This window comes from Morchella importuna (genome assembly GCF_003444635.1).
Source record: "Morchella importuna strain M04M26 chromosome Unknown Morimp01GS022, whole genome shotgun sequence".
Classification (NCBI taxonomy): Eukaryota; Fungi; Ascomycota; class Pezizomycetes; order Pezizales; family Morchellaceae; genus Morchella; species Morchella importuna.
The window spans coordinates 576,937-592,759 of record NW_025763419.1 but is presented as its reverse complement, the minus strand read 5'-3'; the positions used below and the strand labels follow the sequence as shown (position 1 = coordinate 592,759).

Here is a 15,823-nt window from a genome sequence, read left to right as displayed (position 1 = left end):
TTAATTCAACATACGTGTGGGCGAGTGATATATCATGACACATTGCCCTCACAGGGCTTCATATGACCACTACGCCGAATACAAAAGGAAGTTGACACATAGTTAGTATTATGAGCTAGGGACACTGGATTTTATCTGAATACAGCGCACTTATAACAGAGCGAAAGTGGATTAAATTTACACTCTTACATGTACATGTAGTTCTTCCTAATCCACAATACTCCATAATCTGAAGAAACCAGAAACACCAGGTTGATATAATATTACATAAAAGTCTATGGGCACCAATCCGGATCCAAGTAAGAAATAAAATGACAAATGAAACATAAACTGTCATTATTGAAGAGAAAGGGATTTAGTGAAAACACAAAACGAGCCGCACAGAAATATAGATTTAAGGGGAAGAAGTTTGTAATGCCTCCTGTTCCTCCTCCTTTCCACCTCTCACGCCATCAACTCCATGACTCCATGACCCGAGCGTAGAGGTTCCGAATAAGCTATTTAGTAAGATTTAGTTCTGCCTCGAGTCGCTTTTATACCGTAATAATTTTTTGATTGACTAGAAGTGAGTATCTTGGGCTCCTTCTAAAATACTCAATCGGACTCATCGTGAATAATAAGTCCATTCCCTTCTTTGTACTCCACGGGGGGCGAAGATCTCTCTTGCGCCTTCATCTCGCTAGCATTTATTCCGTTCGTGTTTTCTTTTATGGCAGTACCATTCGAATTTTCGTTTGGCTTCCCATTGGCGGTGCCGCCATTTGTATCCTTCGGTTCATCTTTCATCTCAACATCAGCCTTGCCGCCCTTTCCTTTCTGCTTCTTCTTCATCCTCCTCTTCCGGTTTTTCTCCGTCCGCTCGTCATCCTTCTTCTTAAGTTCTTCGGTTTTTTCTAAGAACTCCTTTTCATCGTTCTCCCTCTTAACCTCCTCCTCCATCAACCGGATTCTCTCATATTCTCTCCTCCGCGCAGCTTTATAAACATGAAACTCGCCAGAACCTGCACCGGCAGATGAGCCTTGAACGTTTGCAACGATTTCCGGAGGTGGCGGGAGAGTTTTGGCTTTGGGACCGCGTGGAAGAATAATTTCGCGATCAGGTTTAGCGAATAGGGAGGTTACTGCCGAAGCTTGAAAGGAGACTGGAGAGAGAGCGCGGCGCTTCGTCGGTCGTTTTGAACGACGATCGTGGGACGTGGGAATCGACTCGGGGATGGGTTCTGACATTGTGATGATGTATGGAAGTGGTGTTTTTTTCCGTCTCGAAATTTCGGACTCAAATGAAGGTAGTAGAAAACGAAACGAAACAAGGCGTGACAGCATATTAAGATGCTTGGCACAGGTTGGCATAATAGTATTTATTACCCGGCCGATGGGTGCTACTTGATCCCTAGGCCTGAACATCTACATACATGCAAGTGCCTATTTGGGATAGGAAACAACGTTTTGCTTAACCTCCGATAGCGAGAAATTTTGAAACGGAGTTCCAAAGTCGTGTGCTGTTTGGAAGTGCTAATCCAATGTGTTAATGATGTTAAGGATGGTCGGGTTAGTACTGGTTGTATTGGTACACGTAGATACAATACATGTAGTCAGTGAAAAGTGAGTAGGAGACGTTGCCGTTGTTTTCTGGACCCGCAAAATGATATGCCAAACACTATTTTATTTTCTCAGAACGGAGCCCCAGCCAGAACTCCATTCTTACCCCCCCACATACCTCCTGACCCCCCCTCATAACTCCGGTTTGGGCCGCTCCTAAACGGGCCCTAACTATATCATAATATATGAAGAACGGATTACCTAGGAACTGACCAATCATCGGGGAGTACTATACTGTAGATACGCATTGCTTACATGTACTACAAAAGAACATTGTTTTGACTAGAAACTACATGTAGAATCAATACAAAACGAGTATGTACCTGTACCGCCAGAATTATTTTGATTAATAAGCCGAATTGAGATACTGTACCCAATCAGGTCATTTCTAGCTCCAGTTTAAGGGTTTCCATGTGTCTGCTTAGTCATTGAACCCCTCCACATGTCTTCGAGCTTTGACGTCGACTACAAGTGTTTCACCCGCAACTGCAGGAGATCCTCAAAAGAAGCAGGAACAAACTCGACATCCTAGGCTCGTACCCTCCGCATCCCTACCGTCAACGCCCCCTATCCTCTGAGGCCACACAGTAACCACTATTGAATACACGGACAAAACGGTAAATGTCACTTCCCACCGCCTCTGAGCAAATCCCTCCCACGAGACCGCCTCCAAATGTGTCAAGAGATCCCGGGTCACGCCTAAAGATCCCCAAGGGCGAAGTATGGGATACAGTATGTATACCTGCACAGAGAATGACAGAATTTGACAAGTAGTGACTGAGCTGACGGACTTGTGGCGGGAATTAGTTTTTTGTAGAAGATACCTGTGCGCTGAAGGATTCGCCAGACACCATCGGCGTTGTGGCAGTACGTTATTGTCTCGTATGCTTTCTAGCAGAACAAGTCTAATTTTTTTTTTAATCTATAGAAAACATGGCATGACATAGACGATTTGGACAATTGGGAAGAAATAGATGAGTGTGTTCCAGGAAAATACGCCTCCGATGAAGACGTGATAGAATTTCGGTCAACTGGACAGGTTTGTGCCCCCGGTTAGAATATGATTTTATAATACCTAACATCGTCGCTCCCAGCCACCCCGGAATTATCTCCTCCTTACGCCTTCGTCTCCGGCTATGCCCTCCATGCTCCTCCACGAATCAGAATTGGTCCTTCTTGATCGCGCTCTTGCCTTTGGCGATGTTGTTAAAAAGAATTTAACATCTCCCCTTTCCGGCACAGTTGTCTCTGTGTCCACTTCGGTTGGCCTTCGTCACTCTTTTGTCGACCCGCACGAACCGACGGAAAACTATGGTCTTATTCCAGACGTTGGGGAGCAGGAGCTGGTGCTTTCAAGGCAATGGACCAATGGTGATTTTGTTATATATAAGAATTGCTGGATGGGTGTAGTAGAAGAGGTTTTTGATGAGGTTGCCGTGCGACTTCAGAACGGAAGTGTTGTCGTTGTTGAAAACGCCTGGCAGCTTGAGATTCCGGTATTAAGTGCGGAGGAGGAGGCACAACATCAGAATATCAACTCTCTAATAAATGGAATTGGAGAAGGAAAGGCAGAAGGGAAACCTACCGGCACATCTGGGAGGAGACCGTCCAGACCAAAAACCATTCCCTCACCGTATCACCTTTCCGCGGGTCAGACTGTATCAACGAACAAAGCGAACCTCCGAAGAGGTCGTTGGTTGTATGGTGCATATAATGCAAGTATCCCTCCTATTGGCGTCGTTGTGGATGTCACTACTTCAAAACTCCATGTGACCTGGCTATGTCAAAACATAATCGTTCCTGGTCGTTTTGTGCCCGTCCAAAGACCAGATATGGTTATCGAAACAGAAGCCGAGATTTCAAAGCTCAAGAAGTTTACAAAATCCGTGGGGGTTACGTTGATCTTGAGGGCAAGCTTTTTGCGAGCATGGATGCTACTCAAACAGGGGGCTCACTGGAGGTGGGGGATAGAGTCCGTTTTAGAGATCTTGAGGCGGCCTTAAAAAAATACCAAGGTCGTGTCAGGAAAATCTCAAGAAGCGAATCTCTAGGCTTTGAGATCAACACTTTCGTTGTGGTTGAAACGAAGACTCGTGTAAGAGTGATGTGGCAGGACTTGACCGAGACCCTCGAGGAAGCTCGTGGGATAGTGCCATACCTGAATGTCGATGAGCACGATGTTTGGCCAGGTGAAATGGTCGTCATCAAAGAGGAGCCAGTTGAAGATAAGGCCAAGCCAAGTGAAATCGACCATGATGGAAGACAACAATTCCAAGGGGCCTGGCAATATTTCAATGAAAATCTTCTTGGGCCGTCTTCAGAAGCAGTCCCTGTGCCGGATTTTATTAAGCCTGAGAAGGTTGGTGTCGTTCAGACTGTAAACCCAGCAGAAAGGGTTGCAAAGGTAATCTGGTTTGCAGATCCAAAAGTAGAGATCGCAGGAAACATTATGATTCCTGGATCAAAGACTGGAACATTAGGAAATAAAGTGGAGGACGCCAGTCTCTATGAGGTCAATGCCCACCAAGCTATGGGCGTAAGGAGGGGTGATTTCGTCCTTATTGCACCTGAAAAGGACGTATCTGAAGAGCAAGGAGAATCAACTACGACTAGCGCCGGCGATACCACTCCTGTTGATCCAACAAATCAGCAGTCTTCCGGGGGTCAATTGCAGCAGATGGCAGATGGCCTGCGAGGGATGATCGATGGCGGATTATTAGCAAATCTGAGCGCAGCTTTAGGGACTAGTAACCATCCGCAGTTTCAAGCCGTCAGTAGGATGCTGAGTCAATTCCCGTTGATAAATCATTCCGAAAATACAAATCCCCCAGTTGTAGCTCCTCGGAACATGAACAACGAAGATTTCTATCTAAATCAACCTCTGGAATGGATTGGCGAAGTTGTTGATCTGGGCTTAGATGGACTAATCACTGTACGTCTCGGTGCCTTAGACGAGCCAAAGGATATTAAAGCTTCAATCGAACGGCTACATATTATCTTCACTGGTGAGATGGACTTTGATTCACCTGGTGATGAGGATGATGAAGACGATGAGTACGATAGCGAAGAGAGTGGATCGGATGAAGATGACGAATTTGATGACGATGACGACGAAATATGGAGGGGAGATGATATAGTTATTGACGAACAGGTATACTATCAAGGCGGTGAAAGGATAGAAAATGATGGTGGCGAAGAAGCATGGTCAACAGACGATGAGGCGGATGATATGGATTTCGAAGATGATTCTGTTGTTTCGAAACAACCGATCAGTCTAGATTATGATGGCGATACTATGATGGGTAATCCTAGTGCTGGAAAGGATGCAGAGCCGGTAAACGAAGATAAAAAAGAGCCCACGGATGATAAAATATTAGTTCCTCCACCAATCCCAGAAGGCATACCAGCGCCGCAGGCCTTTTCTGTTCCCACTTCTTCAAAACAACTGGAGAGATTTGCGATATTGGAAAGCGCCGTTCCTGCAGATCATGCATTTGGTGGACAGCCCGAAACTCCTGTAGATCCCAAGTTCCTTAGACGAATCAATAAGGAACATGCAATCCTCTCATCGTCTCTTCCTGATGGGATCCTCGTGCGCACATGGGACCGCCGAATTGACTTGATGAGAGTCTTAATCATTGGCCCTCTCAACACGCCGTATGAACTTGCCCCGTTCGTGTTCGATTTTCATTTCTCGGCAAATTTCCCTCATTCGCCACCACTGGCGCACTTTCATAGCTGGACTGGAGGAATAGGAAGGGTCAATCCAAATTTATACGAGGATGGTAAAATATGCCTAAGTCTCTTAGGAACGTGGCATGCGGAGAAAAGGAATGAAGGGTGGAGCCCCAACGGAAGTTCTGTTTTGCAGGTGCTTGTCAGTTTGATGGGTCTCGTACTCGTCCGGGAGCCATATTACAGTGAGTTTTCCTTCAAGATGTGTTTTTTCTCCTTTTCTGGAGCCCGAGTGCTGGGAAAATCGAATGCGTGAATTGCCGCTGACATGGGCCCCTCCATGCAGATGAGGCTGGCTTTAACGTCTACGTTGGTTCCAAAGACGCAACACTTAACTCGGCCCTTTACTCTGAGAAGGCATTTATTCTAGCACGTGGCTTTGTCAAGCACGTTTTGCAGAGACCTGTCCTGGGTTTCGAGGATGAGATTAAGTGGCTGTACATGCCTGGACAGTCTGAGGGGCCGGAGCTGTTGAAGGAGGTTATCAAACGGGCTAAAGAGGTCGTGGCGAGGAGTTCGGCTCCAAGGAAAACTGAGGGCGTCGAAGTATCTGCTGAAGTCGGGAGCGAGGGTGTGGGTAGGGTTTCTGCGGGAGCTCTTGTGTTGCTGGAGAAGCATCTGGAGGCATTGGAGGGAATCCTGGAAGAAGGGGCGGGAAAAACAGAAGTCGTCTCGGAGTCTGCGTAAAGTGTAGAAAACGTGGGGGGCGCGCGGTTGAAGGAATATTATTATTATTCTGGTGTTACAAAAAGAGGTTTTTCTTGGGAGGCACTGTCTTGTATTTTTTATCTATTCTCTTTTTTTCCCGTTCACTTTGAGGATAGAATTGGGATCCGTGAGTTACTGGGAGCTTGTGGGTCTGAATAGGCCTTTTTTTCTTATATCTTTGGTAGTATGGCGTTATCAAGATGTGGTTGGTACCGATATCGTGTTGAAGACTTGTGAGTGTTTGAATATGATTACCACTGTGGATGTCATGAGAAAATAGCGAATTCATTAAGGAAGAGCCGCTGGCCTTCTTATAACTTTTGCAGGTCTTGTAGATTCGATAGCACTAAGTGATTCTCTACCATTAAGAGCACAGAGTACTACATGCCACCCTCCATTATCCCATCCTTTTTGACTCTGTTCTTCTATTCCTCTCGGTACTAGATGTATTTCGTACCCGATTATTATCTAATCCGCGCCCAAATTACGAAACAAGTGATCTATTACGATTGATGTCATTGTGTAACTATTCTCACATGGGCAGCGGGACAGTATTGTATCCTTCGTATTGTTTTCTCCTGGCTTCTAGTCTAAGAATACGAACAGCGAAGCCTTTTCCAACATGCAACCACCAGAAATGGTACTTCCTACCCCTCCCGAGCAATTCGAGAACGAGAAAAACCGAGTGAGATCCCCTGAGTCTTGGCAATGACCCAGACAATATTTTACCTGGGTCCTGCACCGGGGTCCTACTAGACCCCCACTCATGCGCTTCGACTCCTCGTAATCGTACCAAAACTTCCATTAGAGTTTGGTTTCACCGATGAATTTGGCCTCATAGTCCTGACTAATGGCCGTGTGTCTTGTCTCGGTGACCGAGATACTAGCTATGAACCGTTGCCTGTGGCCTCCCGATCCCGGGATTTAGACCACATGGAATTGGTCCGCCATCTAGCTAACTGATTTAACGTTGCGACGAAAGTAACGATCTACAACTCTAGATTCTGCAGTAAAGTGGGCCGGGGGTACGGGGTCGGAGGCTGCGAAAGAGCGAGACCTTTCTCTTACCGTTATATTACCTCCCATCACATAGAGCATACAAGAACCGCTCCCTTACAGCTTTCAGTACAGCTACCTTTATAACGATAGCGAAAATTTCCGGAGCTTTCTTGTCCTATAGTTATCCTTCCGGATTCCATGGCCAGCCCATGAACCCGTGGTGAGAACCGGCCAGGAGGCTCTTAGCATTCAACCACGGTTACGTAGTTTCCGTCCGCGTATAGGAAAGCCGCCCAGACGGAAAGGGTTATGCTGAGTTTGTGCGGTACTCGGGGTGTAGAACTATGTTCGTTGACTTAGGAGGAGCCTGGGGCGGGCGAGGTTGATCCCTGTGTTTCGGCATCCGGCCATGAGATGAGGTATGCATGTCGGTGCGCAGGAGCCGATGCCGAGGCCAAGGAACACATGCAAATCAATCTATCGGCTGATTATCGATCTCAGGCACAGGCACAGGCACAAGTAATATATAGGTAGGAGGTAATCACAGTCACACAGTCAGCTAATCTTAGTATGCGGATGTTATATGAACCTCCCTTTGAGACACTCGTGCTCGATCCGATACTGACGAGTAGAGGTGAACCCTCTTCCACTTCGATGTCTGCTTCCTCAGTTTGGTTGAATCATTTGCCTACATTACAGATTGTGGTATGCTCTTCTAGCTATTCGGGTGAGGTTTGTACTGAAGTTAGGATTCAAAAGCTGGACGCCGTCACCTTCCGTATCGGCACGAATTGTGAGTTGAAAAGGTAGAGCACTCATGCATGGAGTACATATTTCTATCCAAGCGCCTGTCTAGTAATGTATTTAGGTACTTTCCAAGTACGGAAAGTGAGGGGGGCTATATGTGACCAGGCAATTTATATAACCAGATCCTGGGCCAGAGGGGCGAATTGGTTGGTTGGTTTTATTTCTGGAGATGCAGAGCGGTAGAGAGTTAGACCAGTGGTAGTACCAGATTATGTGGCAAGTGAGGAGTAATCGCCTGCCGTTTGATGTCGAGATGTACCAATATTGTCGCCAGGAGAGGGTTTTTCTTGTCGGGTTCCTAGCGGCGCCTGCAGGAGCGAGTATTTGAAATACATGTAGATATGTGTCACTTTTTTATCCCATTGCGGCGGTTACCCGAAATCAAAACTCCGCATTGTAGATGGCGACACCCTTACTTCTGCGAAATCCGAGTGATACACCATGATCGAAACCCCGCGATACCAACCACCTTCAACGCTCAGACACTCTATCCCAATGCCCTTAGAACACTCTAGAACAGAATCCAGCGGGAAGGGAGAAATGCTTAAGATTAAGCGCATGCACATTGTACTATATTGTATCTCACCGAGAAGCCAATGCAAATTACGTGATTCTTCCAAAGCAAGCGGCTTCTTCTCTGGGAAGTTAGGTAGCCCTAAGTAATATATTTTTATAGTGGGGAGTATAGAATTTCGAACGTGCCCGTGGTACTGAAGAGGGGGAAGCGGTGAAAACGATGGCACCAGCGTATGTGTTCTTACCTAATATTGCGGCTCAGTTGTGCCCAGGAAGGGGTAGGACATCTCTCGTACCGTTCGAATCCTACAAGATAGATACCGCAATGACCGCTCGCTCGATGGGAGGGGGCCGGAATAACTTTATACATAGCTAGTTATGATGGGCCGTTAAGCTTGTTATGCCTCCCACTTGTTTTATCCGATATTCAAGGATCCGGAACATACAGATTATCCGTTGCGAGCTGGGGTTGTGGTCGTGGAGGTCCGTGCTGCTGGCTAGCTACCCAGTTTACGATCGTTAGGAAACCTGGGTATGAAAAGTGGCACTTCTGCCAAAATTCGGGTATATGTGTGGTATAGGTACGTAGCTCTTCCTGGTAAAATATTAGAGTGGCAGCATCCCCCCTGAATCGCAATACGGAGATGGAATGTGGCGGCTGGGTGAGTCGAGTGATGATTGCTAGCTTAGTAGCTCTCGTATTTTCGCCCGAATGGATGTGCGTGGAAGCGGATCGGAGTTTCACCAGTATTTTAACTCCTTCCTTCGCGTAGATATTGTCGTGAGATTTCTCTCCTAGCGCGGTTTTTGGATTGACAGGACAGGACGGGTCAGTGTTTCGACTGTGGCAGGGGTTCGGCGCTCTGCAATACGTGTGACACAATGCTAGTTGGCAATCGAAGGATTGAGTTGTTCCAGAAGATGCTGTAATTTCTTAACTGGACTTTTATGATATCCTTCTTCGAGGACGTGATGTAAAGAACAAAATGTACTTGTCGGGCTTCGTAGATGTGCATTTAGACACGGGGTACGGTTCCTAATAACATCTGCATAGTTATTTTCTACCAAATGTCAACTCTTGCATCTAACCCGCCAAACTTTACCATTGAAACAAAAAAAAAAAAAGCTAAGCGAGTTTTACGTTTTGCAAAAGCCCCTTTCGCCGATATTAAGTTATGCCAGGAGCTTCGTTTATAGTGCGGGCTGTCGGATTTGTGAGGTGGAGCTGAATAGGGAAGTAATAACTAACGCTCGGCATAGGCCGACACCGATAAGCAGGGACATGGGGGTTAAAATCCTTAATAGCCTACTATATATCTGATACTGACTTAAACGCTTCGAGCCTCCTCTCAAAGCAACAGTACGCGCGCAAACCCGTTTTTGTCACTGAAGATGCGAGAGTATAGAGATTGGATAGGCCACCCGTGACCAGTCAGCGACAGAGGCAAGAATTCAGTAGAACGACAAAAACTAGTAGGTACATACATGTAGAAAAAAAAGCAGGAGAAAGGAAATACATTGTGCCTTACTCTAAAAGTTGATATGTGGTACCAATCTATAAGGATTCCTATGGTATGCCGTCTACTAACAGTTCTAGTTAGTCGCTATATCTTCTTGTTGTTGCTGTGATTATTAGGCGCATGTAAACACTTTGGAGTGATGACAGGACAGGGGTGTATTCTAATCCCACACATACTAACTACTACTACTGCAGTACTATATGCCTTTCCGCCACATAGGTACTTGGTCTCAGACCCCGCAATCTATGGCCGACAACAAGTACTATCCATGGCCATGTCGAACCACCAAGCCGTTAGATATCATCATATGTTGGAATTATTACTGCGGCTCGGATAATTCTTTTTTTCGTTAGTTGGGAATCTTGGGATGAGTTTTGTTGGTATATAAGGTAAACTTCTTGCCCGCATTATTCTCCTCCTCACCACACTCACATTCACTGTTCATTACTATTGCTTGAGGCTTTACTCTCCTTCTTCACTTTCTTTCATCCGCAGCTCACTCTTTTTGTTGCCGATTTCAATTCAAACCCGGGTACTGGTATCCTAAACGTCTTCCACTCTTTGATCAATTACAAAAGTCGTTTTTCACTCCCTTTCAAACCAAAAAAACCAATACTATTCAAAATGGTTAAAGCATTTGCTCTCCTCCCGGTCTTTGCCGCTCTCCTCGGTGCTGCTGAGGCACACACCCGCGTTTGGAGTCTTTGGGTCAATGATGTCGACCAAGGTGATGGTCGTAGCACTTACATTCGCAGCCCTCCTAGCAACAGCCCTGTTAAGGTAAGTTTTAGTTGCTCAATTTTGATCCAGGTCCTTTAGATATCTAACAACTCTATTAGAACGTAGCGAGTAGCGATATCATCTGTAACGTTGCCAACACTAAGGGCTCTGCCAGCGTCCCAGTTGCTCCTGGTGACAAGGTTACCTTCGAATGGTACCACGACAACCGTGGCGACGATATCATTGATGGCAGCCACAAGGGGCCTATCACAGTCTACATTGCGCCTGCCGCCTCCAACGGAGCTGGCGCTGTCTGGACCAAGCTCGCCGAGTCTGGTCTCTCCGGTGGAACATGGGCCGTCGATACTCTCATTGCCAACAAGGGCAAGCACAGTCTTACCCTTCCTTCAGGTCTTGCCTCTGGCGACTACCTCTTGAGGGCTGAGATCATTGCTCTCCACGAGGCCGACACTGATTACACCGTCAACAGTGCTCGTGGTGCGCAGTTCTACCCTTCGTGCTCCCAGGTCACCGTTTCTGGAAGTGGCACTGTTTCTCCTCCAGGAACATTCAACTTCATCGGTGGTTACAGCCCCACTGACCCCGGCATTCTGTTCAACCTTTACGGTGGATCGACCACCTATACAATCCCCGGTCCTGCTGTCTGGGACGGAACCTCAAGCGGTAGCGGGAGTGCTTCTACCAGCACTGCCGTCGCTGCTGTCCCTACTAGCAAGTCTACTACTGCCGCTGTCCCCACCACTACTTCTGCTGCCGTTGTTGTCCCTACTACTACCTCTGCCGCCGTTGTTGTCCCTACTACCACCGCAGCTGTTGTCGTCCCAACCACCACCAAGGTTGCTGTCCCAACCACCACCAAGGCGGCTGTCAAGACCTCCACCGCTCCTGCTGCCGCTACTTCTGCTCCCGCTTCTGGTTCTGGCACTATTGCCAAGTACTACCAGTGCGGTGGAAAGCTCTGGACTGGTGCCACTGCTTGCGTCTCTGGATGCAGCTGTGTCCAACAGAACGACTACTACTCCCAGTGCTTGTAAGCGTTTCTGCACGATCAGCATCTCCTTCTTGGTTTTTTCGTTCCCTTTTTAAAGTTAGTGTTATAAAACGACGACGACATTAGAGAAGACGGGTGTTTTTTTATTAAATCTTTTGTAAAGCCGGAATGGTGGATTGTGGGGCTTGCTGGCATAGTTACTATTTATATTTCTTCTTATGTATTTTATTTTCAGGGGATGAAAAGTTGAAGTGATTATTATAAAATTTAGTATAGGCGGGATGCCTAAGTCATTCCGTTAATCAATTGCGTTGTTCCATCAGTGCCTGAGTGAAGTTTAAGGGTGAAGTCTGTTCTTGCATCTTTGATCAGTGCTATTGTAGCTGATTGTTATCTGATAAGATAAGGATGAGGCTCTGGTTCTCAGGCTATCACTCGACACCCGTATCAGATCTTACATCACCACTTCATCTGCGATAAACTGCTTTCTCTATGAAATAAATAGACCTACCAAGAGGCCTCAGACGGTAATTATTGAGGACTGCGGATGCCATGATACGTTACCCCCCCCCCCCCAAACGGGCTTTTATAGTTAGCTGTCCTTGAGCTGTCGTCGTACCACCTGTCCACATTCCCGGATTTCTAAGCCAGACCCAGACTGCAGCCAAGCCACTACCTAAACTCTAAACCTCGGATTATCAAGTTAGATTCACTTACATCATCAGATTTTAAAGTTCTATCTGATTCCTTGATCGTTCCCTTCTGGCCCTTCTTTAGGGAGGCGTTCTGCTCGAAGCGGTATATCCCGGAGATTGGCAGGCTTTATCTCCGTACCCCACCAAATGACAAATGACGTAGGAGAGGTATAAAGAATCGAGCTCTCCCCCGAGCTTTGTTGATTATATCATTAGCTACAATTACTACTACACACTAAACAATAATATTCAACTCAAAAGAATCAATTGAATTAATAATATCCAACAATGGCCACCTCATCCAAGCCAAAAGTTCTCTTCGTTCTCACCTCCCACAACAAGCTCGGTGATACCGGCAAGCCAACTGGATGGTACCTGGTAGGTTTCCCCTTAACAGGTGTGTCGTGGAGATGGATGCTAACAACCTTTGGGCCGCAACAGCCTGAGATGGCACACCCATACCACTTGTTGAAGCCTTATGTCTCCATCACTGTCGCCTCGCCGGCCGGAGGAGAGGCTCCCCTTGATCAGAACTCAGTTGAGGCCTTCAAGAACGACGAGATCTCTACCGACTTCCTAAAGAACGAGGAGGCCGCCTACAAGGATACCCAGAAGTTGTCTGCCTTCGTCGGCCACGCATCCGAGTTTGACGCTATTTTCTTCGTTGGTGGTCACGGACGTAAGTTCCTTACGTGAGTTGGTATACTGAGAAACTCAATTGCTGACGGAATAAAAAGCAATGTTTGATCTTGTCAATGATGAGATATCAAAGGCCCTCACTACGGAGTTTTATGAAGCCGGCAAGGTTGTCGCTGCAGTCTGCCACGGGCCTGCGGCCCTCCTTAATGTCAAGTTGTCGAACGGGGAGTACTTGCTGCAGGACCAGCCAGTGACCGCATTCTCGAACGCTGAAGAGGACTCGGTAGACCTGTCGAAGCACATGCCGTTCATGCTGGAGACGGAGTTGATCAACAGAGGTGCCAAATACGAGAAGGCTGCGGAGCCTTGGGGTGAGAAGGTGTGCATTGGACGCGGTGGAAGGTTGATTACGGGGCAAAACCCTGCGAGCGCTGGACCTTTGGGAGAAGAAATCAAGAAGGCACTGAAATTGTAGGCAGATTTTACGCTTTGTTTTGTTTAGTAACATTACTTTAGCGTGCGCCAATTGAAAATAAGTGTTTCAAGCTCGTTAGCTACAGTTTTTTTTCCTTATATATCAACGCACTTTGGTCAACTTATGTCTATTAACTACCACACCAGAGCTTTAAGAGGAAGTTACGTTCTTGAAGGCCACGATAATATAGCCTCAAACCTTTGTTTCATAACATTTATACCGTTTTACGTTCTGCACAGGTTTGGCGGACAAAGAGTGTGATCGTTGAAATGATCAAGGTAGTTATATGTATGCGCAAAGAAGAGAATCTTCAAATAATCGCAACAAAGGGCCTTTAAGCTACAAACACCTTTATAATTCATCTACTTTTGACCACTGATCTCTACAGAATTCTACCAACTATATGTATCTATTTGGTATTTGGACCACTGCGACAGCCAAAAAACACCTCATTCCAGATATTTCCTAAGCATAGCCTTCTATTCAGACATCCTAAACTAGAACCTCTCAATCCATCGCAAGAGTCGTTACTCTTCTTCCTTCCAGCTTGGCAATATAGAAATATCTCTACACGGCTAGCTAGTACCTTACCGGATCGATCAAAAGACCATGTGTTTTTACCAACGCCTCACTTTCCCCTGCAGTCATGGGGTAGTTGAATGGCTCAAGGTAGAACTATGCAAAAACGCCCTTCAACATTCAAATTCAAACCATCAGTACAATTGCCCGCTCCGCGTCCCCGTGGGAGGCTTTATTATTCAGCACGAACAGATATGTTACATATGTGAAAGTGAAGAGCGCAATAAGGGCACTATGGGGCATGGGTCTTCCCCCGCCGGCCCGGTGATGGTGGGGACCCCTGTACTGAGAGGTAGTGAGCGGTCAGATGTGAGTTTTGCTGCTACTACCCATCATATATCTATCTTGAATCGTTGGGAGAAGGTGGAATGGCTAATCCCCAGAGTGGCCCGACACATGGCGAAGGACAGTTAACTCAACGTACCTCTGAGGCCACTATGCAGATGGGATCGACACCAGGCTTACAGGATCGACAGACCTTTGTGCAGCCGACCCCAGGACCACAAATTCAGTATCGTCGCTCGCCTCTTAACCCGAATCGCCCACAGGAACAGCCACCACAGGTTTCAGTGAAACGGAAAGCAATATATATTCCAGACCAAGAAGGCCGCTCGACTAAACGGAAGTCTGCATCCTCCAGTAACCTAGACATATTACAAGAAGGAGATGAAGAAGGAGGGAGGAGAGGAGCAGCAGCAGCAGCAGCAGCAGTAGGAGGTGGGAGAGAAGGAGGTGGGAGAGAAGGAGGTGGGAGAGAAGGAGGTGGGAGAGAAGGAGGTGGGGGAGAAGGAGGTGAGGGAGAAGGAGGTGGAAGAGGAGGAGGGGGTAGAGGGGAGGGGGGAGGGGGGAGGGGGGGGGGAGAGGGAGGCGGAGGAGGTAGAGCAACTAAGAGTGCTATCAATCAACGACAGCAGCAGCAGCAGCAGGCGCCCTCCATCTCAAAGGAAACTCCTCCCCTGGTGGTGAATATCCCCTGGCCTAAATCACCCTCGCCATCACAATCTCCTCCTCCCCCACTTCCAACCTGCAGACAGAATTTCTCATATCTTCCGGGATATAAACACCCCGAGCCAGGGCCACGCTCAAAAATTGAAATTTTTCAGGATGAGATACTGGAGCGCATGACTAAATGGAACACTAATCCTGGTGGGCTGCAGACGCTAGATATGGAGCGTGCTAGGCTACTATCCCAGAATACGCTGGAACATGAGGTTACTGTGTATAATCGGGATATTAGTGAGTTACAGTCCAGGTCGAGAGCTAATCTTCATGCTATGACTATGCAGCGCGAGGAAGATAAAGGGCCCTGGGCGGTTTATGATTACCACATGAGCGTGGTGAGAATGGAAGCCGGGAATATGGAGTGCTTAGAAGCAACAATATAGATACTCACTGATTCCTCCTTGTCAGTGGATACCGCATTTTACCATCATTGAAAATCTTAGAATCAAGCGTTCATATCTTACTTCCACTAAGTTAATCAATACCATGGGAACACATATAACTATAAGCGATTACCAAGTGCAACCCGTGGTCATCCACACTAACGTTAATGAACGAAACAACGATTAATGAGCTAAAAATAGAACGAAACAGCTGCATCATAATGTCTCACTCGCTCAAGACGAGGGGACATCCCAATCATCATTGATTGCTTTATTCATTGATTGAGAATATACATGTGTGCATCACACTATTACGTTATCATGTCGCTATGAAAGAGGTGTAAGTAGCATTTATTTATTTGCAAGACCATAAAAGGAGTACATGTACTTGTCTTGAAATGACAAGGGAAATGTCCCGAATATCACTCGGATGA

The 15,823-nt window shown here is 46.8% G+C and overlaps 5 protein-coding genes across 5 annotated transcripts; 4 read left to right on the top strand and 1 right to left on the bottom strand.

Moving 5' to 3' along the window:
• Nucleotides 1-594: 594 nt before the first annotated feature.
• On the bottom strand, nt 595-1,227 carry LAJ45_07179 (uncharacterized protein; the record flags this gene model as incomplete). Its single annotated transcript, XM_046116738.1, has 1 exon — nt 595-1,227. The coding sequence occupies one exon, from the start codon at nt 1,225-1,227 to the stop codon at nt 595-597; it is 633 nt and encodes a 210-aa protein (XP_045970140.1).
• A 993-nt stretch (nt 1,228-2,220) lies between these two features.
• On the top strand, nt 2,221-6,021 carry LAJ45_07178 (uncharacterized protein; the record flags this gene model as incomplete). The annotated part of the gene is made up of 6 exons (XM_046116737.1): nt 2,221-2,331; nt 2,407-2,466; nt 2,528-2,638; nt 2,694-3,571; nt 3,625-5,519; nt 5,621-6,021. The coding sequence occupies 6 exons, from the start codon at nt 2,221-2,223 to the stop codon at nt 6,019-6,021; spliced, it is 3,456 nt and encodes a 1,151-aa protein (XP_045970139.1).
• A 4,487-nt stretch (nt 6,022-10,508) lies between these two features.
• Nucleotides 10,509-11,659, top strand: LAJ45_07177 (uncharacterized protein; the record flags this gene model as incomplete). Its single annotated transcript, XM_046116736.1, has 2 exons — nt 10,509-10,664; nt 10,724-11,659. 2 exons carry the CDS (start codon nt 10,509-10,511, stop codon nt 11,657-11,659), a joined length of 1,092 nt encoding a protein of 363 aa, XP_045970138.1.
• Nucleotides 11,660-12,599: 940 nt separating this feature from the next.
• LAJ45_07176 (uncharacterized protein) lies at nt 12,600-13,686 on the top strand (the record flags this gene model as incomplete). The annotated part of the gene is made up of 4 exons (XM_046116735.1): nt 12,600-12,689; nt 12,753-12,990; nt 13,049-13,421; nt 13,572-13,686. The coding sequence occupies 4 exons, from the start codon at nt 12,600-12,602 to the stop codon at nt 13,684-13,686; spliced, it is 816 nt and encodes a 271-aa protein (XP_045970137.1).
• A 755-nt stretch (nt 13,687-14,441) lies between these two features.
• On the top strand, nt 14,442-15,389 carry LAJ45_07175 (uncharacterized protein; the record flags this gene model as incomplete). The annotated part of the gene is made up of 1 exon (XM_046116734.1): nt 14,442-15,389. The coding sequence occupies one exon, from the start codon at nt 14,442-14,444 to the stop codon at nt 15,387-15,389; it is 948 nt and encodes a 315-aa protein (XP_045970136.1).
• Nucleotides 15,390-15,823: the final 434 nt, after the last annotated feature.